Source organism: Antechinus flavipes, chromosome 1 (assembly GCF_016432865.1).
Source record: "Antechinus flavipes isolate AdamAnt ecotype Samford, QLD, Australia chromosome 1, AdamAnt_v2, whole genome shotgun sequence".
Classification (NCBI taxonomy): Eukaryota; Metazoa; Chordata; class Mammalia; order Dasyuromorphia; family Dasyuridae; genus Antechinus; species Antechinus flavipes.
In genome coordinates, this window is record NC_067398.1 from 535721638 (window position 1) to 535747786 (window position 26149).

Genomic DNA, 26149 nt, shown 5'->3' on the forward strand with positions numbered 1-26149 from the left:
GTTTTCTAGAGGTACTTAGTACTTACTACAATTCTACAAGATTCACATCTTTAAGAGAGCATATATAAGCTAGGAGTCTCAACCAGGATTCAGTCCGGGAGATTCAAAAGCTAAGAGAAGGCAGTCGGGAGAATTAAGGAGAAGTGGTGGCAGGCTGTCCCATGGAGAACACTGAAACCAAGATCTGGAAGGCCTCCAGAAAAACTAGCTGAGCCCCAAGTGAAGGAGACAAGACTTTGAAAGAGACAATAAAAGATTTGGATTTTAACTCCTGGCTGCATTTGGAGTGATTTCTGAACTGAAAGGAAGGCTGCTCCCAGAAGCCCCCCAAGAAACCTGCTTCCAGAGAATATTACATTTTAGAGAAGAATATTCTAACAAAAGGTGCAAAGAATCAAGAAGTTTTAAAATTGTAAACATTAACTTGGTTGTTGGTATTCTAAATGTGAGATCCTTATCCAATGATAGGCTTATGTCTATAGTAAAAGAAATGAATCATAATAAGCTTGACATTCTTACTGTCAATGAAATCAGAAAGCATGCTTCAACTAAATGAAAGGATGGCTCAGAGGAACTTTTTGGTGAGAAAAATGCAGGAAGTGGCAGTACTGATTTTGTCGTGGTTTCAAAAGTTACAATAAATATTATTTCATACAAAATTTGATCATCTCTTATCATAATGCTCATGATGAGGTTTGTAAAAAGACTACCATGAAAATAATCGCAATTTATATTCCAACATCTGTTGTAAAAGATAAGGAGATAGAGAAATTCTGTGAAGAACGCTTTTTGCTTTCACTGACTTAATCACTTCCTTATGTGGTGGGAAGGGGGAAGGAAGGAGGACTTCTCTTCATCCCTCTAAGAGGACTCTCCTTACTCCACCAGGAAATAACCTCATTACAACATATTGTGCTTCCCTGACTGGTAATTTAAAAACTTCTGTGTTATCCTCCCCCCCATTTCAATGGCAATATGACCCATGACATTTCAAACCAACTCTGCTGACTATGCCAAAATACTAGAGGCTAGGTTTGCCTAAGCTGAGTCTTTTACTTCATGTTCAATATGAAACAAAATGAGACATTCGTAGACCATCTTGGCAGTTAATGAAAGGAGGGCTCTATATTTCCATAACATGAAAAGGATACTCAGCAAGATTACAGCATTAGTTAGGCAGTCTGTATTGTCTACAGACAGAGGATAATAAGGTTTGATGACTCATATGGCAATGTGACATCTGCCAAATCTGATGGGCACTGACATCTCATGCTTTGGCTTCTCTTATACCCTTAGTCATTCAAGAAGTCATGTAAATAACTTAAGCTTTAACACTCAGCTTCCTTGCCTTTTAAAAAGAAAAAGAAAAAGAAAAGACTAGCTTAGGTTAGCAGGGACCCTGGTAGTGATTGCTATTGCCACACATAGAAGAAGAGGAAGATGAGGAAGAGGAGGAGGAGCAGAGCAGGAGGATGAGAGGGAAAGGAGAGAGGGAGGGGGAGGAAAAAAGGGGAAGAAGGAGAAGAAAGAAATAAAAAGAAGGAAGTATGTAAAGGGCTGAATCTCTGAGCAGATGTACTTGGATAACGGAGCACTTAAGGCTAATTACTTATTGGACAATACTCTATTAGCATATGCTTGGAAAATGCCTCCTCCCTCCACTCCCCCCCCTCACCCGCCCCCTGTGCTGGCGCTATCTGTTGGTGTATAGATTTGGAGGAGGGATTAGAGGGTGGAGTAAAACAAACCAGGTGACTCCTGGCCAAGAGAAGGAAGGAGAGAGGTGTGGAGATTCCTATGTCCATTCCTTTGATTTCCACCAAGAATAAAGACCAAGGATTTTTGCTTATCCTGACTCCAGCTGATTCTAAAGTATCCAGGGTGTTAACTCGGTCTTCACAGAAGTAGAAGGAAGAAGGAGGGAGGAGGAGGAGAAGGAGAAGGAGGAGGAGGAGGAAGAGGAAGAGGAGGAGAGGAGGAATCTTGAAGTAGTGAGAAAGTGGAGCACCTTCTTAAATGGAAGATCTGAGAGGAACTTTCCACCAGAGTGGGCCCCAAAGCTAAAGGTACAAAGGAATTACAAAGTTGTGATTTTGAAAGATAATGATTCTGGAATCACTTGTGAAATCCAGGAATGCATTTATAGATTTCTCATAGGCATTTGAAGATGTAAGTCTGATTAGCAAGTTAGGAGAATAGGTAAGGATTGAATAAATATTTATGAGAATCATCAACAGAGATGATCATTGAAAACATGGGAGCTGAGGTGTACTCAAAATAATGGACTGAAAGAAATCATTTTGCCCAGTATACCTCCACAACAACCTGGAAAATTCAATAGACTGAATTCTCATCAAGAAAGCCAAGGAAAAGTCACAGTAAGTAATTGTTTTTAGCCTAGGATTGCTTAGGAAGATAGAGGTCTATATATGCTGAAGTGGGGCTTGGACAGGATGCTGCCCCAGCTAGGGATATTCCATGAATTATTGATAATAAGGAGACTGAAGCTGAGGCTGAACACCAGAGCAGGAAGTCTAGGGAATTTTTGAATTGTACTAAGAGCATGATTGGGTACCATCTAGTAGCTCTGCTATTACCCAGCTCTAGATGATAACTCCTAATTTTACATATTGTATCTATTACATATATCAGTATATATAAATATGTATCAGTATATATGTTTATAGGTATAGAAATATATCAATAGATACTATATGTGTACATATATATAGTCTGCATGTATATATACATATATACACAAATAGAGAATAGATATATCACCCAAGTTCTCAGCAAGAGAACCAATCACCTTCCTCCTTCTACTTTACAAAATCACTGCTCCTGCTTAAAACCCTTCTCCATACAAATGAAGTGTTAAAATACTGTATAAATGTCAGTTATAATTATTATTACTATTATTTTTGTAGAGTTATAAGTTACTCTATACAAGACTTGTATACATTGAGAGATTTCCTTATTGACCTAAACTAGAGCAACTATTCATGAAATGTAGAAAAATGTTTTCATTGTAATCTTTAGTTATCTAGAGATAACTCCCTTTCTGCAAACATGTAGTTCATTGTACTTCAGTAGATTTATAATTTACAGGTTACTCCCTCTAAACTTGCAGATTACAAAGCAGCTATGCCTTTTTTTGTTGTTCAGTACAAGTTATATATTTCCTCTGCTTCCTCTATGCAGAATAGAGTACAGGACAGGGCAGGGTTTGGGATCTGGTGAACACTAAGAATCGAGGAAACCACAGGGCAATAAGCTATTGTGCCTCCCTCTGCTTTTTAATTTTCTTTTTTAGTTCAACTTTTTATTCAACATGGTACAAAAGTACTCCTCATCTTACACCTGCACAGAATTTTTTTTTCCTCTTAGTTCTGCTTGCCAGCAGGTGTGACTGTATTAGAAGGAGGGCCTGCCACGTTTCCAAGGGTCAGCACCAACTGTTGGGGTGTATACACCATCTCCTTTATTGTAAATAAGCCTTCTCTTGTTTACTCTGGACATAATCTTTGCAAATAAACCAGTTCAGAAGAGTACAGCAATTACCTCTGCTTCTTTAATGGTGTGTACTTTTATTCTGTGTGCTCATAACCTAATCATTGTGAAAGGCAGAGCAGATGAGAATGAGTTTAAAGGTAGCCATTCTCTTGGTAATGTGATTTGGATTCTTTTCATCCACTTCAGAGAAGGAAAGCAAATGTCATTCCTTTGGACTATAAGGTCTCTTTAAATTGACTGGTAAGCAGGAATTTCATTAATATACTAATGAAGTCACCTCTACCTCTCAAGTACTATTCTTCCTTCTGGCCTTGAGAAATAATGATATTTTTTGAGCTTCTGGAGACAAGGGGGGATAGGGCAGAAGAAATGAGGTATCTTTCCTTCATCCACTAACTCGGACTTTTCAGTTACTTTCATACTTATACACACACACACACACACACACACACAGCCAATTTAAAGCTCTTGAGCTTTTTAATGGGGCCTGACTAGCAGCAGGAAAAGTTACTTGTAGTAGAGAAAATGATGACAGAAAGAGGCACTCAAGCCTTGGAATGGCTGGCAAGGATTCTTTGGAGTTTTCATGAGCCATCCTGGGAGGCAGTGTTTGACATCTTTAATTGTGGCGGATCAGCCAAGAGCAGTGACATTCTGACCTGCCGTATCCAATCCCAGCATAAAAGGACAGAGTTCTAACAGTGGTCCTGCTTAGTCTGAAAACATTAGTATTCCAGGCCTGGGCCAGTTCTTGGCAGAATGTAGTGTAGAGTCAGACCAGGCACATGGGGTTATTAGTTAGGCCCTAATAATAGCAGTACAATAGAGCAAAGGTGTATGGCATTTCTTTAAGCCAAGATGGCCGGGAGTGCAGCAATTGGTCCAGCACAGAACACAGGGATCTGGCCCCAGTGCATTATTTGTATTATTTGATTTTTCCTATGTTTCTGTTTTAGTTTTTCATTTCCTTCTTTAGTTCTGCTTACTAAACAAAGCTGGCCAATAACAATCCAAAAATCACTGAAGTGTTGAAAAGTCCTTTAGAACAGAGGTGTCAAACTCATAACCCGCTCCAGCTCTCAACTCCCTAGTTTGTGAACCAATTAAAATATAATTAGGAAATTTTTAGCAAGATAAATAAAAGCTATAATTCAACACAACATTGATCTGTGGTTTTATAAGTCAATGTGCTGACTACAGTGATACTTTTCTATTTGAATTAGGCATGGGTACTTTAGATGACCTTAAAGACTTTATGATAAAGGGGCAAAGATGGGAACAATATCCTAACCCTTTATCCCACACAAATTAGATTTTTTTCCCCTTAAAATGCATTGAAGCCATCTTCTAGAATTGATTAGCTCTAGGTACCAAAGGATTAAACTGTTGACATTGCCATAAAATACAAAACAGACAGAAAAACCTTCAGGTAGTCTCTTGAAGTTTGGCTGGTGGAAAATAATGGGTAACTCAAGCAAAAGAGCAAACAAAAGTAACTACAAAAATGGGAATGAAGAGTTTAATAAAAATAATTATAAGTAGAAAAGAATATACATTGGTCATGTAGTGAGGAAAAGGAATAGATAATTCTTATGTTCTCTCTCTGTGGATAAACATAAATATGTATGTAATATACATGTATATCCACAAAGAGAGAGATGGGGGGAGAAGAAAAGAACAAAGATGGAGAGAGAAAAAGAGAGAGAGGAAGGGAAGGGAAACGAAAAAAGAAAGACTATTTTAGAGAAGTATTTGGAGAAAAATGCTTAGAAGATAACAGGAAGGCCATAAAAACTTACAAATAAGCAGAATAAATTTGAATATTATATGTTGAATTTGTTATTTGAAAAGAAAAGCAAACTGCGTAATAAAAGTTATAATTTTGTTTATAACCTTTTTTCTAGCCTATTATGCATATAGGAATGGCTATTTGGCATTTGTTAAATTCAGAATTAAAAAAAAATTAACAAAAGTTACTACAAAAATTGGAATGAAGGGTTTAATTAAAATAATTATAATTAGAAAAGAATATACATTGGTCATGTAGTGAGGAAAAGGAATCGATAATTCTTATGTTCCATTGGTACCTTTATGGTACAAAGAAAAGTAAAAATACTCCCAGTCTTTGCAACTCATATGTATAAAATTCTTAGTGTCCACCAAGGAAGACTATAGGCTAAAGAATTTGCATTTAATTCCAGAGGCCAAAATAAACTAACGGATAGAAGCTATGATTACAAACAAATATCATAGTTATGTCCAGGCAAGACACATTAATAAGGTTATCAAGGAGAAATCAGAGACTATATATATTAAGAGATTGATCTAAAGCCAAAGTATAAGGGAAAGAACATATTTAGAGCAATTAACACCTATGCAATATCAATTTTAATGTATAGTTATAGGAGTATAAGATGAATAACAATAGATTAAAGAGGTATGCAAATAAATAATGAAACATAGGGCTCATTGTTCCAAGACTGCTATTGAAAGATTAATACTTCCTCATCCAAGAGGAAGATCTTCTCAGAACACAGGATAGATTGGTTAAAAATTTACAGACATATTTTTAGAATAAACCACTTCCCAAAATAAGAGAAAAGGTTTTGTTGAATGCAACAGAGAATAGTTTATTTCTGTACACAGCTTACAAAATAGTTAAAATCCAAGAGTGGAATCAAAAAGGTACTTCAATAGCATCCACATGAATTCAATCAACATGTCAACGAGGTGTCAAAAGGTTGAGTCATGCATATTTGTCTTAAAAAACAGAAGGGCTTAATAACAATGTAGGATCAGGTCATTGCCACCAGATATTACTAAATGGTTATCCTTAAGGAGCACAAACTCAATAATTAATATAGTGATTCAATGAAATATAGAAAACTGTGCAACATATAGCACTGTAGGCTGAAACATTTAGTATGTACCAGAAATCTAGAAAGATACAAGCTTACTAGAGATGGCAAATCTTTCTGTTGTAGAAGCAAAGGCCCAAATATCCTTTTATATATATTACATATATAAAGTTTAGTGAATTGAAGAAGCATCATTACAGACATAGTAATAGCCCATTATTGCCCAGACATTACATTGATTCAAAATAGATTTAAAAACAATGCTTTTATAAATGCTGTCATATCAAACACTTAGTGAATGAAAAGTTTTCAAAATACAGATATCTAGTAGACTAAATTAAAAACATGCAAGCAGGATAGATACATGTTCTTCGCTATAATTTTGTCTATTGGTGGAATTGTCTTGAAGATGTTTTTAATAAGTCTGCAAAAAATGAGTTTGAATCACAGTACTCTGGTTACAAAAACCAGACATTTCACTCACTGTGCAATAATCAGCATTTAACTATATGAGACAAACTACAAAATAGTAACTTGTACTAAAATTATTTCTATCTGAAATTTATAGAAAAAATAAGAAAATAAATAATTATATTGGATCCACAGCACCATTGGAGTCTGTACTGTTGCTCACAATCACCATGTATAACATAACTATTAAAAGTCAAGTACAATATTTTTAATAACTGTCACCTTACTAAATATTTACAATTTCTAAGCTACAGGAAATGAAAACCTTTCAACAAGTTGAGACCTAACAGGGAAAACAAAAATCACATAGTAAAAGATAAAGTACATGTCTTCCTCATCATATTGTGTGTTAAAAATGTATTCAGTGAGTCTACAGAAAATGAGCTTACATCTTAATGCTTTTATTTAACTAAAAAAAGCACTATAGCCCAGGTCTCTCAAAGAAGATCATGGATTCAGCCCATGTAGACAATAGATCTCTTTTAGATCTTTGAAAAAGTTTTGTCAAAGAATATATTAGCAGAATTCTAATTAAGGCAGGCCAGGATCATATAAGAACATTAGAAGTTGCTATCATGAATAGAATGCTGGGCCTGGAGTTAGGTAGATTCAAAGTTCAATCTGACTTCAAACATCTACTAGCTATGTGACTGAACAAGTTATTTATCCTCAGTTTGCCTCAGTTTCCTTAACTGTAAAATGGGAATAATAATAGCACCTACCTTCCAGGGTTATTGTGAGGATAAAATGAGATCATATTTGTGAGGGTTGTAGAAGATCCTTAATCAAAATGACTACTCAGATCACTCAGTAGAAAGCAGAAAAGTTGTTTATTAAAACCTCTGGAGGATGAGCCATCCCATCATAAGATAAGAAAGAGAAAGCTTGTGGTAGGAGGGCTAAAGAAGTAGTAAAGATATACAGCTTTTATAGGTTCTGATATAAAGGATTACATCATAAGTTGGGGAGCATTGAAAAATAGGTGCCCTCTCCCCTAATTGAATGTTAAATTGGTGCCAAAGGCAGATCAGAATGGAATGCTTTTGTTTCGTTGGTTCTGAGAGGAATCATCAATCAGACCTTCAAAATTCAGATTACTGAGCTAATATCATTTAAACTAATAGTTTAAATATTGATAACATTGAACAAGAATAAATGTTATCATCTCTGGTTAAATAAATATGTTTCTAGCTGACCAAGGCTCAAGTAAATATGGGCCTGCCCATATTAAAGAGGTGATAGGGGAAAAACAGAAATAATGAAAATAAAATACAGAAAAAGAATTCATATATTCTTGTAAGTTCTTCACCTTATCTCTCTATTCCACACAATTCCCCCCTTGTAATATGTAAATGATTTTTATCATATTTCTATGAAGAATTTACACATTGTTCAAAATCAATCAACATATCTGTACATAGTTTATCAAGTTCACCATCAAAATCATCCCTCGCTAATACATTCTAGCCTTTTCTCTGAAGAATTTTTAATAGCATCTTCTATATGCAATATTTTGATAGGGACCATTGAACTATTCTGGTTGGCATCAGGATAATACCACTGATTGCAGTAAGTTCATACCATAAAAACTGCTTCCATCAACTGTCTTGGAAACAGTTATAGAACAGATTGGCATTTGGCAGACATAAAAATACAAAGATAAATTAACAAAGATGACAATCTAGGGAAACTGAGGCACAGCATTGCACACTCTCCTTCTGAATATTTGAATTATTGAATTACCTTCCCCTGGATATGGGGAGCACCATAATTTTGGCCAACCCAATGTGAAGCAAATAAATCAAAATGAAATTAGAAAATGCAAGGATTTATGGCAAGGGCAAGTCTCTCTCTTCCTGACAACCCCAGAATTATCAGCAGTACAAAAGCCCTCATCTCAGCTAGGGAATCCAGTTTGAGATGGACAGTTCACTGTGTTAAGTAGTCTGCAGTCATTTGTGCACTTAAATCAAATCTGCTTATGTAGGGAGTAGCAGTGTTCAAGACAGCCCCATGCTAGGAGGGGCACTCCAAGTCTGTCGGATTTCAAAGGTGGGAAAGAGAGGGCCTGGAGTAGCTCCACCTGTCTCCTCTGATAGAATAGGAGCTACTACTAGGCTCCAGAAAAGATTTCTAAGCAGAATATGCACATTTAGACCATAAAGGCAGGCAGACCCCAAACTTTAGAGGCTTGATCTCAAAACTGAAATGTCCTTTGAGAATGCTGAGATACCAATTAAGAAACTGGGGTTACAGGACTGGAGACCACCAGTCCCAAAACAAATGTCTGTATCTTGGAGATTTCCTAAAAACAGACAATCAGAGAATAGTCTGCCAGAGCAATTCCAACATAAGGGATTTCAAAGCTAAAGTATAGTAAAAACAAAAAAAGACTGCTTAAGAACTTCCAATTCAATCTGAATTGGTGAAATAGGGGGTGGGGCAGAAGTAACTACAGCAAAGTGAACAGAAAACTAAGGGTTCCCACTCTTTTAGGTATTTTAAGAAAAAAAATCCACATTTCCCTAGCTCTCTATCTCTTTTTCTTTTTTTCTCATGGAAAGGAATCATCCAAAAAAAAAGGTAAATAGTCAAATAGCCATCCATACATAAATCCCAAGAGTGAATTTAAAGTTCCTATACTTAACAGACTAGTACAGGAGGAGTTTCCTAAAAAAAAAAAAATCCCTCAAACAATTACATATTTTGAAGTGAACATAGATATTATAAACATATTATAACTTCCTTAACAGCAACAGTTACAAATTTTAACAATTTCCATCCCAAATCTTAAACACATTGTAATAAATGACCAAGTCAGGGTTTAACAGTCATTCATCAACTATTCCCAAGTCCCCCATATCAGTCCATCAGAGGCAGGGGCGATGATCTCTCATTCAAAAATTGCTTCCTGCTGATAAGAGGTGGAGAACTGGCTCTCAGTCCAAGCAGGGGGATGGGTATGGTGTGCTGACAACGATTAATGGGCTGATCCAGGTCCCAAAAGCAGATCAGTATAGCTGTAATGTGACCAAAATCTGGAACAAAAAACAAATCTAACAGATAAAGATTAGAACAGTCTAGAACTGCTACAAAATGTGGGGAGGCCACTATAGATTGGCCAGCAGTTCCTATGTGAAGGAACAAGTTTGCTTCACAGGACAGGCAGATGGCTATAGTCCCAAAAAATAGCAGTTAGGTTTCACAGACCACTGTGCTAATTGTCCTTTCATTATTTAGCAACATTTTAAAAAACTCTGAATATCCACAGATACAAATATCCAGTAACAGATAGATGACCAGGGTAAATACTCATTTGCCTAAGTATTTAGTATATAATGATTACATATAACCAGATTAGAAACAGAAGAACCAGGGAAACTCAAGTCTTTGGGGGAAACGGCTGTGTGTATCCCAGACAGGGACAGGGGCCGATGGAATAGTTTTCACCATGGTCTCTGGTTCTGGGTGAGCAGCCTCCCTCCCCTCTTAGACAACAACCTGAGGGAGGGATACTCAGTGGAAAGCAGAATTGACGATTGAAGGAAGTAGAGTCCTGATGGCCAGCATTGCAACCTGAAAGATATGTACACATAGCTGTCTCCCCCAAAGACCCCATCCTGGATGAGCCCTCAACTGTAAGGGATGTAGAAGACCCTTATCCAAAATGACTATTCAAATCACTCAGTAGAAAGCAGAAAAGTTGTTTATTAAAACCTCTGGAGGAGCAGATTAGAACGGAATGCTTTGTTTCCCTGGTTCTGAGAGGAATCATCAATCAGACCTTCAAACTTCAGATTACTGAGCTAACATCATTTAAACTAATAGTCTAAATATTGATAACATTGAACAAGGATAAATGTCATCATCTCTGATTAAACAAATATGTTTCTAGCTGGCCAAGGCTCAAGTAAATATGGGCCTGCCCATATTATACAGGTGATAAAGGAAAAACAGAAATAATGAAAATAAAATACAGAAAAAGAATTTATACATTCCTGTAAGTTCTTCACTTTATCTCTCTATTCCACTCATAGTCATAAAGCACTTTGCATAGTACCTGACACATAAGAGGCATTGAAAAGTATTTCTTTCTTTCTTCCCTCTCTTTCTTTTCTTCTCTCTTTTTCTCCTATAATCCCATTAGATGAGAAGACAGACTAGCCCCAAAACAAAGTCCAAATCCAGGAAGGAAAGCTGAAAGAGTAACCAGAAATACAGAGAGTTAATTTGATGCCAGAGATACAAACCAGAACGGGAGAATAACTCCAAATTAACTAAAAATAAAGCCTCAAAGAGAAGCACAGGTTGTCTACAAGACCAATTATCAATTAATTTCTAGAAGAAAAGGCACAAGTTAAACAGTTAACATGACATAAATGAAATGAGAACCACCAAGGAAAGGATTGGGCGGAAAAACAATAATCAAGGGTTTAGTAGCAGACTTGGAAAGAGAGCTAATAGCAGACTGCGATTGGTAGAAACCTTACACAAGTTACCAGATTCCTTAAAAATTAGAAAGGAAGTTAGTGAATTCATGAGATGACAAGAAATATGAAAACAAAGTCAAGAGATGGAAAAAATAGAAGAAAATGTAAGGTATCTCATATAAAAAAACAACTGATTTGGGAAAAGATCAAGGAGAGAACATTGAAAAAAATCTATGAATTTAGAAAGAAGGTAAGAATAACCTGAGAAGGAAAACAAAAATGCAAGCAAACAATAAGAGAAAGAGTGTAGATACTGTGTTGTCATTCACACTCATTTCCCAGTGTTCTTTTGTAGAATGTAGCTGGTTCTGTTCATTACTGATCAATTGGAACTGATTTGAATCCTCTCATTGTTGAAGAGGGCCACATCCATCAGAATTGATCCTCATATAGTATTGTTGTTGAAGTGTATAATGATCTCTTGGTTTTGCTCATTTCACTTAGCATCAGTTCATGTAAGTCTCGCCAGAACTCTCTGTATTCATCCTGCTGGTCATTTCTTACAGAACAATAATATTCCATAACATTCATATACTCCAATTTACCCAGCCATTCTCCAATTGATGGACATCCATTCAGTTGCCAGTTTCTAGCACTACAAAAAAGGCTGCCACAAACACCTCCTTTAGCTTTTATGTCTCTATGGGACTTATTGAATTGGTTTCTTGTGAGACTCAAATGAGGCATTGAAAAGGCATATAGGTAACTTTAAAGTGCCATATAAATATTAATTTTTACTGTTATTTCATTCTACTCATGTTTTCTGATGAATTTCACTTACAAATGGTGCTAGGACAAATTGCTATCCTGTTATTATTCTTGTATGTTCATGTTCTGCATGCTATTAGAGAGTTGGGATGACATTGATAGAGGCACACTAAATGATGAGACCTCAGTCTGAGCTATTGGTACCAAATTGCTACTTCAATAAGTAGCAATTCACATATGAAGAATTCGAAATCTTTTGGTGCAAAAAGATACATTTATTTATAAGAAAAGGTTATAGACAAAATGAAAGTAAAATAGACCACAGCTTCCAGGTCAAAGACTAAAAATGTCTTAATGATTCTTCCAGCAAGTTTATATCTCAACTCTTTACAATTAGAAAAATTCCCAATTCCAAAAAAGTTGTAATTTGGTTGTTCTCTCTCTAATCATTTGAAACTTTCCAATTATAAAACAGTTATTTTATCCAAATGAGGTTCAGGATAACTAGGTAGGGTTGGCAGAGAAAGCCTTAAGTATTGATACTATTACTTCCTGAAGCAAACAGGGAGGGGCATGATGAGGGATCAGCTCAATCTTACAGTTCTACCTCCTGTGAAGATCTTAGAAAATCCCACTTTATTCAAAAAAATCCAAGTTATGATGTCAAACCCCTGACATTGAATTTCTCCTAATTAATTATAAAATTATAATAAATTATTCCCTGAGACAAGCAAAGAAGGGCACTGATGGGGATCAGCTTAATCTTAGAATCCCACCCTCTGTAGAGGTGTTGGGAAACCCCACTTTACTGTATTCAATCAAAAAGCCATTATGATTGTCAAAATTCTGATGTTAAATTTCTCCTATAAATCTGTCCATGGCTTATATCATCTTTGCTTAATCCCTTTTGGATTAGTCTGCTTTGAATTTTGCCTCCTGGTGTCTTTCTTCTTGCTTTCTACCCCATACCTCATGGTGTCTTTTTTTCTTGTTATAGCTAACTAACTCTTTTAGGGTGCTAAATTCCTTTTAGGTGCCAGTCAGTGGCGTATTACTATTCCATGGTGCATTCCATTTTTCCTGGTTAATTATAAGTTCCATCCGGGAATTTGTTTTTTCCATTGTTAATTATTAAAACTCCCTTTCCTTGCTAACTATATATGCTCTATTAGATCTATTTCATATTTACCATTTCTGATGTCTATTTTACTTTCATTTTGTCTATAACCTTTTCTTATAAATAAATGTATCTTTTTGCACCAAGAAAGACTTTGCGAATTCTTTCTAAATCTGATTTTTCTTGTGTAGCAAGACAACTGTATAAATATGTACACATATATTGTATTTAACATATACTTTAGCATATTTAACATGTATGGAACTACCTGTCATTTAGGGGAGGGGATGGAGGGAAGGAGGGAAAAGTTGGAACAGAAGTTTTTGCAAGGGTCAATGTTGAAAAACTACCCGTGTATATATTTCTTAAAAAAAGTTATAATTTTTAGAAAAAAGCTAAAAGAGGGAAAATGACTTCCCAAGAACATGCAGTTGCTTAATGGCTGAGCTGGAATTTGAACTAAGATTTCTTGATTCTTAGTCTAGTACTCTTTTCACTGTAGAATCTTGTCTGCAGTTTATTCAGTCATCTCAACCATGTCTGATTCTTTGTGACTTCTGAAACAAATGATCATTAATAACCAATATTTTGAAGATTCAGACTTCTTTCCTTCTTCCAGATTTTAGATTTTAAAAAGTTAAGTCTCTGTGAAGGACATTGCTGATAATACGTTTGAATTGTCTTCATCTTAGACCCCACTCAACCTTTCAAAGAATTTAATCAAGTTGCCACATCATTCAAATACCAAATGTATGCTTGCCAAAAAAGTCATTTTATGTAGAACTCATATAGGGGAAGTACTCATAAGGTGATCAGAAAAAGATACAAGGTCACTTCTCAAGGTCTTTAGAATCACTATTCACAGGATTGCCACTATGATGTGTCCTAATCAGAGAAAGTGCTGTATTCTATGAGCAAAGCAGAATTGAATTAGCCCAAAAGAAATGCAAGATACACAAAATTAGAGAAGTTACCCCAAATGTTCATATGGACTATTTATGTCCAACATGTAGCAGAGCAGTTCGAGCTCATATTGGTTTGATCAACTACAATCAAACATATTGTAACTTGACTAACAGTGATATAATTTTGGGTCTCTTCCACAATGAAGACAACAACAAACCAATCAATCAATTGTGGATGGAGACAAATCCTTTTGTCTAGATAGCCCAAGGCTACTGGTGGTGTGAGTATTGACTTTTGACTTGCTGTCACTCTCAGTCCCTCATTGAAACTTCTGTTGCACACACATATATATGTATGTGTATAAATATACATACACATAGATATACATTCACACCCATCCATGCACCCACACACATATACATATAACTATATAAGTTAAGTCTCTGTGAAGAGACCTACATAGAACAACATGCACACATTTCTACTGAATCCATTCCTATTTAAATGTGTGGTACAATCCACTTGTGAATCTATATAGCAGTGGATAATTTTTTTTAGGGAATTTGTTGATGGTATGTTCAATTTCTTTTTCAGAGCAAAGTCACTTAACCAGTCTATTTCCTCTTCTGTTAATGTGAGCAGTTTATATTTTTATAAATATCCATTTCATTTATATTGTCAGTTTTTCCTGACTTTTAATTAGGCAAAATAATTCCCAATGATTAATTTCATTGGTGATTTATTCACTCTTTTTTAATTTTTGATCCTAGTAATTTGGTTTTCTTCTTTTTAAAAATTAAATTCACCAATGGAATATCTACTTTATTGATAGTTTTTTTTTTCATAAAACCACCTCTTATTTTTATTTATTTTAATAGTTTTTTTACTTTCAATTTTATTAATTTCTCCTTTCATCTTCAGTATTTCCACTTTGCTGGTTAATTGGGGATTTTAATTTTTTTTTCAGTTTGGGAGTTTTTTGGTTGTTGTTATTGCTTGCCAAATTCATTTATCTGTTCTTTTTTTAGTTTATTGACATAAGTGAATAAATATTTAGATTTATTCCAAAGACTACTTTGGCTGCAGCCCAGAAACTTTGATATGTTTTCTCACTGTTATTGTCTTATTGAAATTATTGTCAATGTTCATTCTGTTTCCATGGACTGTTATTAAATATAAATTTTACTTCAATATGATCTGGAAAAAAAAAAGAAACTTCTGTTGCAAAAGTAGATCACCATGTGAGACCACTACCATAACTTGTCTTTGGTCTTAGAGAGGCAGCCAAATGGCTATCCTTTTATTAATATCCTGCTAGCACTATTATTAAAATGACCAAATTTTTCAGAAACTACATCTCTGAAACGTGTGTGTGTGTGTGTGTGTGTGTGTGTGTGTGTGTGTGTGTTGGGGTTAAGTAACTTGCTCAGGTTCACACAACGAGGATGTATTAAGTGTCCAACTCCAGTTCATTTTACAGATGAGGAACTGAGGCAAATAGGATTAAATGACTTGCCCAGAATCACATAGCTAGTGTCAAAGGCGAAATTTGAACTCAGGAGGATGACTCTTCCTGACTCCAGGCTTAATGCTCTACCCACTGTACCACCCAGTTATCCTTTTCTGTACCACTTCATAGTAGATACCTGTTGAAATCTTGAAAAAGCTGTTATGATAAAAAACAGAAAGAATAGGATAAAGAATATCCTTTGGTCTGTTGACAAAAGGGGACATAAGATTTTGGAAACTTCAAGAAGAAGTGGTGACAATTAGAAACCTGAGTAGCAAATCAGGTTAAGCTGAAAATTGGGGCTTTCTGGTGAGAGAAAAATAGTGGAGTTATAAAGTAGTTAGCATGTTACACTATACCAAGGCAGCACTCAGGATTATATTTCATAAACTTTTTATAGCAGCTATTTTCCAGATCTGTGTGTTTAAAACAAGGTATTATGTTGGACTTCAAACTTTGAATGTTTAAGCAGCATTTAATGAGTAGCAACAAAACTTATTCTAATGAATCCCAGTTGCTTCATTTTGTTGTTTTGTAGAAGATAAAATCAGCAAGCAGGGGAAAATTATATTGATATAAATCATCAAGAAAGGAATAGGAAATGCTAGATCAAAAGAAACCAGCAAGACAGATTTGGGGGATATAGGTTGCAGGGATAGTTTCATACCAACATTCCAATTGGAACCTTTAATCTGCTTAGTTCTGTGAATGCCTCCAGTGACATAATTTTTTCTACTCTAATCCATGCCAGAGTGACTCCAGTCTCACTCTGTTTCCAAGATCCTTGATTATCATTATTCATATCTTACCTAGCTATCTCCTCAAATGCTCTTATTCCTGTCTAGCTTGTTCTTACATTTCCCAAAAACCATTCTGTCTCTCTCTGTGAAAGACAAGGAATTCTGTAGAATAATTTAAGGAAAAACAGGTTGAACTAAGAGTCTCTCTAAACAAATGTGTACTGAACCCAACCTGAATTCAGTAGAACTTCCTATTTTGGATTTAGGTGTTGTTATCTATGCAAGATCCAATTGCCGATCTTGTTCTTAAAGAATTCAATTTCATACAAAAAGTATTGCTCTGGCTTAACCCAGAAAGACTTTATCTAGACTAAATTCAAGATGCAGAGCACTCCACTTAGAGTTAGTCCACCCTGATCAGTTTTTGATTGTTGTTCCATTTACATTATTGTAGTCATTATATATTTTGATTTCTTATGTTTGTTTAACTTTCACATATTGTTGTGATTCAGTCTTGTTTCAATTGTGTCTGACTTTATAAATCTATAGACCTCTGTCCATAGGATTTCCTGGCATAGATACTGGAATAGTTTGTCATCTTCTCCAGTACTAGAAGTGAAGTGACTTGACCAAGATCATACAGGTAGGAAGTTTCTGAGGCTGGATTTGAATTCAGGTCTTTCTGATTGCAAACCCAGTACCCTGTTCACTTTACCATCTTGCTGCACCATTTTATACAAAAATATTTTCTTTATTTCAATATAGAGAAGTCTTTCTTTTTAATCTAATTCTACCTGATATATACCTCTGTCCTTGATTTTATCCCCTTCCTACTTTTCTTTAGTATTAGTTCTTCATTATTCCTTTCCTTTGTTTCTCTTTAATATATTCAGTCTGTAACATATTGGTGTCTAATGGTGGCTATCTCCAATTTATGGTGGAGAGGGAGAAAAAACTGCCTAATAGAGAATAACTCAGAGGGAAGTACAGAAAAGCAGGACATCTTTGAAAATAATATGTAGTATTTATTTCATAGTTTGAAAAAAGTAAATAGTGTGAAATGGACATTCATGGTTTTATATTCGAATCCTTTTTTGCATTATGCTATGTGAATGGAAACTTTAAAAATCTTTTTGTAATTAAGATTAAGATGAATATATATGCAATTGGAGTTAAGTGACTTGCCCAAGGTCACACAGCTAGAAAGCGTTGAGTGTCTGAGACTAGATTTGAACTCAATTGTCCTGACTTCAGGGTTGGTACTCTATCCTCTGTACCATTTAGCTGTCCAAAATGAATACAGTTTTAAAATAACATATATTCAATTTTTCCCTTTCCCTACTGATTCCTTCTCTTTTGCCTGTAAATTTATTTCAGTCTCTTCTATCCCCAAACTTTCTATATTCCTTTGAGCTGGCATTTTATTATTCCCTTTAAACTATTAGACTTCTTGAAAGAATTTATGGAATCTATAGACTTTATAATCCTAATTCACTACTCATTCATATCTTATCCTCTTTTTTCATCCTGTGATGTCTCCAAAACATTTTATACCATTGACTATCTCTTTCTTGGTGGCAACAGCAGCAAGAGCAGTGATAATGAGTGAGGTTACTGGCCAAGATGCCAACCAGGTTGAATCACCAAAAATTTTAATGCCTTCAAGCCAAAGACAAATCATTTGCCTTAAAAGAAAGCTGTAGATGTGGATGAATAGATTGAAAAAACATTTACTGTCCATCAAGCAATGTGCTAAGCTCTGAAGATACAAATATAAAAGCAAAAATAATCCTTGTCCTCTAGAAGTTTACATTCAAAACAGAGAAAAATCATTCATAGGTGCCCAATGTCCAAAATGATGGTAGATTGATACTATTTATAATAGAAAGGAGAGAGTAAAGCAGAAGTGTGATGCTAGGTTAAAAAAAAAAATTAAGCCTGACACCTGTGAATATGTTAACTCATTAAATATGCTAGAGCTTTTCTTTTTCACAGGGAATGAGTAAATGGGAATAATACAACCAGCCAGTCTTCTCCTGTACACTGTTTAACATAACAGTGCTCTTTGTGAACTAAACTTTAGCTGACCTCAGAAATGCCTACAGCTGTTAAAACCATCCTTGACCAACTCAGAGAGAACAAGCAAACATCTTATTTTACTTACTTATCTAAGGTGAACCAGACAGCTTGGTTCCTCCAAGACAGCTTGGAGGTTTATCTAAAGAGCAGCAAGCATCCTGTTTCCTGATTTATTATATTTACATATATTTTTTCCCCAGCCCGCCACTTCCCACTTTACTTTCCAATTTATTGTACTTATTTATTAATCCTATGTAGTCATAAATCTAAATAACTCCAAAATGTGTAAAAACCTTAGTTTCCAATCCCCCTCTGAGAAGCTGTGAACTTTGTCTCACTGCTCCATCCTGCAAGCTCCATCTCAGGCAATAAATGTATTTGAAATCTCTGTAAACTGTGATTGGTCCACACTTTGGATCTGAGTTTCTTCCATTTTAACAATTCACTCTCCATGTGCAACAAGAAAACTGTTCAGTTCTGCACACATATATTATATCTAGGATATAAATCCCGGGTTATTTATACCTTCTGAATCCAATTCTCCATGTGCAACAAGAAAACTGTTCAGTTCTGCACACATATATTGTATCTAGGATATATTGTAACCTATTCAACAAGGACTGCTTGCCATCTGGGGGAGGGGGTAGAGGGAGGGAGGGGAAAAATCAGAACAGAAGTGAGTGCAAGGGATAATGCTGTAAAAAATTACCCTGGCATGGGTTCTATCAATAAAAAGGTATTTAAAAAAATTCACAAGGGCTTATTTTAAAACCCTTTAAAGTTTAATCTTCATTATTCACATTTTATCTATTACTTTCTTAAACCTACACAATCAACAACCAATAAATCAGGCCCTGAATTTGTAATATTTGCTGACTTCTGAAGTATAAATTCTCATCATGAAATTTTAGTAACATTGTACATGCTAGTTGTAGCACCTACCCTAGAACAAATGTTAGGGTTTCTAGCCTGTGTCACAAGATGTCTCAAAAAAAATTTTTTTAAGAGGTGTCTCAAAAGAATTTGTAGTCTTAGACCATCTCCAAATCAAGAGGCAAAGATTTTATTATACTACTGACATTGGGCTAATTTTGGATTTTTAGCAAAGAAAAGGGATAAAAGTAGGTTTTTTTAATAGGAAAAAAATAACCTCAGGGATTGACATCATAATTTGACTTTCTGATTGGATATATTAACTATAGGTCATGATGATTTTGTCAATGGAAGAAATTTGACAAAGAATTCAACTGGGATCACTGAAATAAAGGCCAACTTAAGGATAACAAAAGGCCTAATTAAGAACAAAAAGTCCACTCACAGGCAAGATAATCCTATCAGTGCTCTTCCCCACTTTCCTCAAGGTGTACATTAGATGGTAAAATTCAGCCTCTCCTATTAATGCCATTTCCAGTGATCTGCCCAGCTATCCAAGAATCTGAGATCTTTCTTCACCTCCAACACAGGTAAGATCCATGTTTCTTTTTCTTTTTCTTTTTTTTTTTTTATTATTATAACTTTTTATTGACAGAACATATGCATGGGTAATTTTTTACAATATTATCCCTTGCACTCACTTCTGTTCTGACTTTTCACTTCCCTCCTTCCACCCCCTCTCCTAGATGTCAGCCAGTCTTATAAATGTTAAATATGTTATAGTATATCCTAGATACAATATATGTGTGCAGCCCCGTACAGTTCTCTTGTTGCACAAGAAGAATTGGATTCAGAAGATAAAAATAACCTGGGAAGAAAAACAAAAATGCAAGTATTCCACATTGATTTCCCAGTATTCCTTCTCTGGGTGTATGTAGGTGATTCTGTCCATCATTGATCAACTGGAACTGAATTAGATCTTCTATTTGTTGAAGATATCCACTTCCATCAGAATACATCCTCATACAGTATTTTTCTTGAAGTGTACAATGATCTCCTGGTTCTGCTCATTTCACTTAGCATCAGTTTATGTAAGTCTTTCTAAGCCTCTCTGTATTCATCCTGCTGGTCATTTCTTTCTTTCTTTTTTTTTTTTTTAATAACTTTTTGTTGACAGAATCCATGCCAGGGTAATTTTTTACAACATTATCCCTTGCACTCACTTCTGTTCCGATTTTTCCTCTCCCTCCCTCCACCCCCTCTCCCAGAGGGCAAGCAGTCCTATATATGTTAAATATGTTGCAGTATATCCTAGATACAATATATGTGTGCAGAACCAAACAGTTGTCTTGTTGCACAGGGAGAATTGGATTCAGAAGGTAGACGTAATCCGGGAAGAAAAACAAAAATGCAAGCAATTTACATTCATTTCCCAGTGTTCTTTCTTTGGATGTAGCTGCTTCTGTCCATCATTGATCAGTTGGAACTGAGTTAGATCTCTTTGTCAAAGAAATCCACTTCCATCAGAATACATCCTCATACAGTATTATTGTTGAAGTATATAATGATCTCCTGGTTCTGCTCATTTCACTTAGCATCAGTTCATGTAAGTCTCTCCAAGCCTCTCTGTATTCATCCTGCTGGTCATTTCTTACAGAACAATAATATTCCATAATATTCATATACCACAATTTACTCAATCATTCTCCAGCTTATGGGCATCCATTCATTTTCCAGTTTCTAGCCACTACAAACAGGGCTGCCACAAACATTTTGGCACATACAGGTCTCTTTCCCTTCTTTTGTATCTTTTTGGGATATAAGCCCAGTAGTAGCACTGCTGGATCAAAGGGTATGCATAGCTTGATAACTTTTGGGGCATAATTCCAGATCGCTCTCCAGAATGGTTGGATTCATTCACAATCCATCAACAATGTATCACTGCCCCAGTTTTCCCACATTCCCCCCAACATTCATCATTATTTTTTCCTGTCATCTTAGCCAATCTGACAGGTGTGTAGTGGTATTTCAGAATGATCTTAATTTGCATTCCTCTGATCAACAGTGATTTGGAACACCCTTTCATATGAGTAGAAATAGTTTCAATTTCATCATCTGAAAATTGTCTGTTCATATCCTTTGACCATTTAAGATCCATGTTTCTGACTGCCTCCTGATGTATTTATATGGAGATCTAATTAATACTTTAAACTTAATGTATTCCTAAATAAACTCATTCTCTTCCCTACAAAGCCAGCTTCTCATCCTAATTTACCATATTTTTACCACTCAAGGTCATTTTCTCTTTCCTCTTCCTTATTTCCTCTGTATAATGGACTACCAAATAAACAAATCAATAAGTACTTATAAAATACTTGTTAGTCAGTGCACTAAATATTGAGGATCCAAAGAAAGATAGTCCCAGCTTTTAAGGAACTCAGACAACTATGTACAAAGGACTCTTTATACAGAATAAGTTAGAGATAATCAGTAGAGAGAAGACACTAGCATCAAGAGGAATCAGAACAGACCTCCTGTAGAAGGTGGGATTTTAGCTGGGACATGAAGAAAAAGCAAGACAACCACGAGGCAGAAAAGAGAAAATTTTAGGCATAATTATGCAATGAAGGCTGGTATCACTGTTTTGCAGAGTAGTTGGGTTGTTTATTTTATGCCTATAATGTCTTTGATGTCCAAACCACTAATTCAGATCTTTATTACATTTTACCTGAACCATGTAGTTAAAGAAAGAAGCTCATGTAAGTCTCATGAAATAAAAATTTCCTTCAAATTCAAAGTAAAAAAACAGTATATGAATATGTACACATAAATGATGTGATCTGTAATGTGAAGTTTGGCACCAAAAGTTGGGATTCAGTCATGTGAAGAATTTACAATGGCTACTCTCTTTGGCAAAAGATAAATTTATTTAGAGAAATAGGTTACAGACAAAATGAAAGGATACAATAGACACCAGAAATAGTAAATATGAAATAGAGTGGGAGAGCATATGAAAGACAAGTTCCTCAGTGAAACTCATAATTACCCAATAGAAAGGGAGCACCCTATGAGGTTGGGGCATGCCCTTAACTGGCAGGTTAAATTCTGAAAAGTACTTAGCATCCTAAAAGAGATAATTAGGTATAAGAAGTGGGGTTGGGAAACATAGTGGACTTAGGGGAGATACCATGTGGCATAGGGAAAGGGAAAAAAACATCACAAGACAGAATGCTGGGGGAGAGGGGGCTGACACAAAGGAAGGTAGCAGCCATGGGATGGCCCATAAGTAGATTTTATAGGTAAAATTTAACCTCAGGGACATGACTGAGATTCCTAGAGAGGGTGGGTCTCAGAAGTTTGACATTAATTGGATTTGACTGGATCATCTCCCCAAAGTGTGGGACCATGGGGCTACACTGATCTCTTTCAGAGTCTTCTGCCTGCTTGCCTTGGGGGATCAATTCTTTAATTTCACTTGGTTCAAAACACCATTCAGGAGCTTATCATATTGTGTGTGTGTGTATGTACTCTCTTTTTAACTGGAAATCTAGGCTTGGGAGCATTGACAATATTGAGGGATTCCCATTCAATTCTGAATGGAAGCCCAAGCCTCAGACCACTAATAAAAGACAATTCTAAACTCCAAATCTTGCAGAAGTCCAAAACAGGAAGTTTCTTTGTCAATGAAGCTTTCTTCTTGGCAAAGCTGCCTGCCAGGACTCCTGCCCTCTGTGAAGATATCATCTTCTCAGTGTTAGCCTTTGCCATTCTCCTTGACAGGATGGATCTTGCCACTAAGAAGTCTGTCTTCCTAGCAAAGCTGGCTTCTCAGTGCCAATAAAAATCCCTTTTGCCATTCAGATTTCAGGTTTGCAAATTCTTTCACATTGGACCTTTGCTGACCAAAGGGGATTCCCCATCTCAATTCTCACACCACTAGCACTGCATCAATTTGAAAACTGAAGAATCTGGATAAATGATCTTAAGATCCCTACCAATGTGAACATTTTATGTTCTATAAACCTTTCTTTTAGCATTCTTTTTCTCCAGCAGGGGGCAGGAGTAGGAAATAAAAAGATGCTTTTAGAAGCAGCCCAGAAAGGTTGAATAGTATTAAGAATGAATTCTGAGAAAATTCCAAAGGTTCGAGAGAGTTGGCTTGGCATTTTCTACAATGCTGTTTTAAAAAAAATCAATTCAAAATTTGAATTTTCAGTTCTGAATTCTTTCCCTCCCATCTACTCCTTTGTGAAGGCAAAAACAAAAACAAAAACAAAAAACCCACATAGTCAAGTAAAACAAATGCCCATATTAATCATGCTTCCCCCTCAAAACAAAACAAAAGAAATCATCTTCACTTTGTACTCTGAGTCCATCAGTTCTCTTACTTAAGATGGATAGCACTTTTCATCATGAATCTTTTACAATTGTGATTGGTAATTGTGTTATTAGTTACTAAGTCTTTCAAAATTGTTCATCTTTACAACATTGTTGTTATATAAATGGTTCTACTGATTCTGCTCACATTACATTAGTTCATAGCAGTGTTTCAAGGCTTTTCTGAAACTAATTCATCATTTCTTGAAAAATAATAGTTTTTCTTCAAGTTTAAATATCACAAATTATTTTTTATCTTTATTTTGAATTCCAAATTCTCTCCTCTCCTCCCCATTCTCCACCCAAAGACAAGAAAAAAAAAATAAAACTCATTACAATATCTGTAGTCATGCAAAGCAAATCACCACCTTAGCTGCATAGAAGAAGGGAAATAAGGAGAGAGAGAGGGTTGGAGGGAGAGAGGGAAGGAGGGAAAGAAATAGAGAAGGAAGGGAGAAAGGAAGGAAAAACTATTGTTTGGAAATAGGTAGCATGTTTCATCATTAACCTTCTGGAATTATACATATAAATCATAATTGTTCAGTCATTCCCCAATTCATGGGCACCTTTCAGTTTCCAATTCTTTGCTATCACAGAAAGAGCTGCTATAAAAATTTCATACATGTGGATCTTTCTCTTCTTTCTCTGATCTCTTTGAAATGTAATGCAATGATATTCATAGAAACATCCAAACTTTTAAAAATAATATTTTATTTTTCTTCAATTATGTGTAAAAACAATTTTAATATTTCTTTTTAAGTTTTGAATTCTAAATTCTATCTCTATCTTCCTCCTATCACCCTGTCCTGAGATGATAAACAGTCTAATATAGATTATAAATGTGCAATCATATAAAAAACATATTACCATATCATTCATTTTGTGGAAGAAAACTCAAACTTAAAAAAAAAAAAAGGAAGAAAGCAAAAAAAAGAATGAGTGAAAGTGAATATAGTATGCTTTGGTTTCTGTTAAAATACAATTGGTTCTTTCTCTAGAAGAAGAAAGCAATTTTCACCATAAATCTTATGGATTATTGGATTGTTAAGAATAGCTAAATTATTCACAGCTGTTTATCATATAGTATTGCTATTATTGTATACAACGTTAAATCTTTCCAGATTTTTCTGAAATCATTCTGCTCATTATTTCTTATAACACAACAGAATTCCATCATAATAATATACAACTTATTCAGTCATTCCCACATTGATGGGCATCTCCATAATTTGTAATTCTTTGCCATCACAAAAAGAACTACTATAAATAGTTTTATACAAATAGTCCTCTCCCCTTTATTTAAATCTCTCTGGGATACAGCTCTAATAGTGGTATTTCTGGGTCACAGTATATACAATCTTATAGCTCTTTGTGTATAGTTCCAAATTGCATTCTAGAATGGTTAGATCAGTCTACAAGTCCACCAACATGCATTAATGTCCCAGTTTTCCTTTTTTGTCATATTACCCAATCTGATACATGTACGTGTGATACCACCTCACATGTAGTACCTTAGAGCTATCTCAATTTACATTTCTCTAATCAATAGTGATATGGAACATTTTTTAATATGATTATAGATAGCTTTGATTTTTTTCATCTGAAAACTGTACATGTCCTTGGACCATTAATCAATTGGAGAATGACTTATATTCTGATAAATTTGACTCTGTCTTCTGTATATTGAGAAATGAGCTTTTATCAGACATATTTGCTATAATCCGCTCCCCCCTCCCCCATTTTCTATTTGCCTTTTAATTTGGGTTGTACTGGTTTTGTTTGTGCAAAATTTAAAATATAAATTATCCATTTTACATTTTATAATGTCTACTTGTAAATTCTTCCCTTTTTGAAATATCCAAACTTATTTACTAAGGAAAACAAGAAGTGAGAAAGACAATCAATTTTCTCAGTATTGTAATTCACAGTCCAACTGCTTGGAACATAGTAGGACTTTAATTATTGCTGAGTGATCAAAACATGCTATTACAGTATGTTTATGCATCATGAAGAAACAGAACTTGGGTGATTTGTTTTCAGGATATATAATGAAAATTGGATTGTTCAAGAGTACATTCAGTAAAATACCATAAGAATTACTTAACCATGCATTGCCTCGTTAATTAGGGGAATAGAATATTCATGAGCAATTCAAATTATTCCTTTCTAATGCATTTAAGTAGCACAGAGAATAATCTGCCAGTTTGTCACCAACAAGAAAAAAGAAATGAATTCAACAAGTTTTGTCTACTTTACCTCAAATGAAATCCAAATTAGCTATATGTAGGGATTCAAAAAACAAAACAAAACACTGCATTTGGAGCTTGGTTTTATTACAAGTATGTGTAAAGAAGGGCATAGGGATTAGATAATAGGCTTAATTGCTTCTGTAGTTGGACTACTACAGGGTTGACTACAAGGCTGCATACTTCTAATTTTGTGTGGAAAGTTGGGTAAAACAACCAAATATCAAGAGACCCCTGCATTAAGAAATGTTCTGTGGTTCA

At 35.2% G+C, this 26149-nt stretch overlaps 1 protein-coding gene across 4 annotated transcripts in view; it reads left to right on the plus strand.

The window, feature by feature from the left end:
* Positions 1-1977: 1977 nt before the first annotated feature.
* The window catches only part of HSBP1L1 (heat shock factor binding protein 1 like 1), a 66071-nt gene continuing 41899 nt past the window's right edge, over positions 1978-26149 (plus strand). Inside the window, exons 1-2 of one of the 4 annotated variants that reach the window (XM_051970572.1) lie at positions 1978-2066; positions 19754-19855. In XM_051970572.1, the coding sequence (XP_051826532.1) occupies positions 19791-19855 (65 nt within the window). In that variant the 5' untranslated portion in view covers positions 1978-2066; positions 19754-19790. Of the gene's footprint in view, positions 2067-19302; positions 19856-26149 lie in introns of those variants that run through there. The other 3 variants (XM_051970574.1, XM_051970575.1, XM_051970573.1) reach the window with 3 other exon arrangements.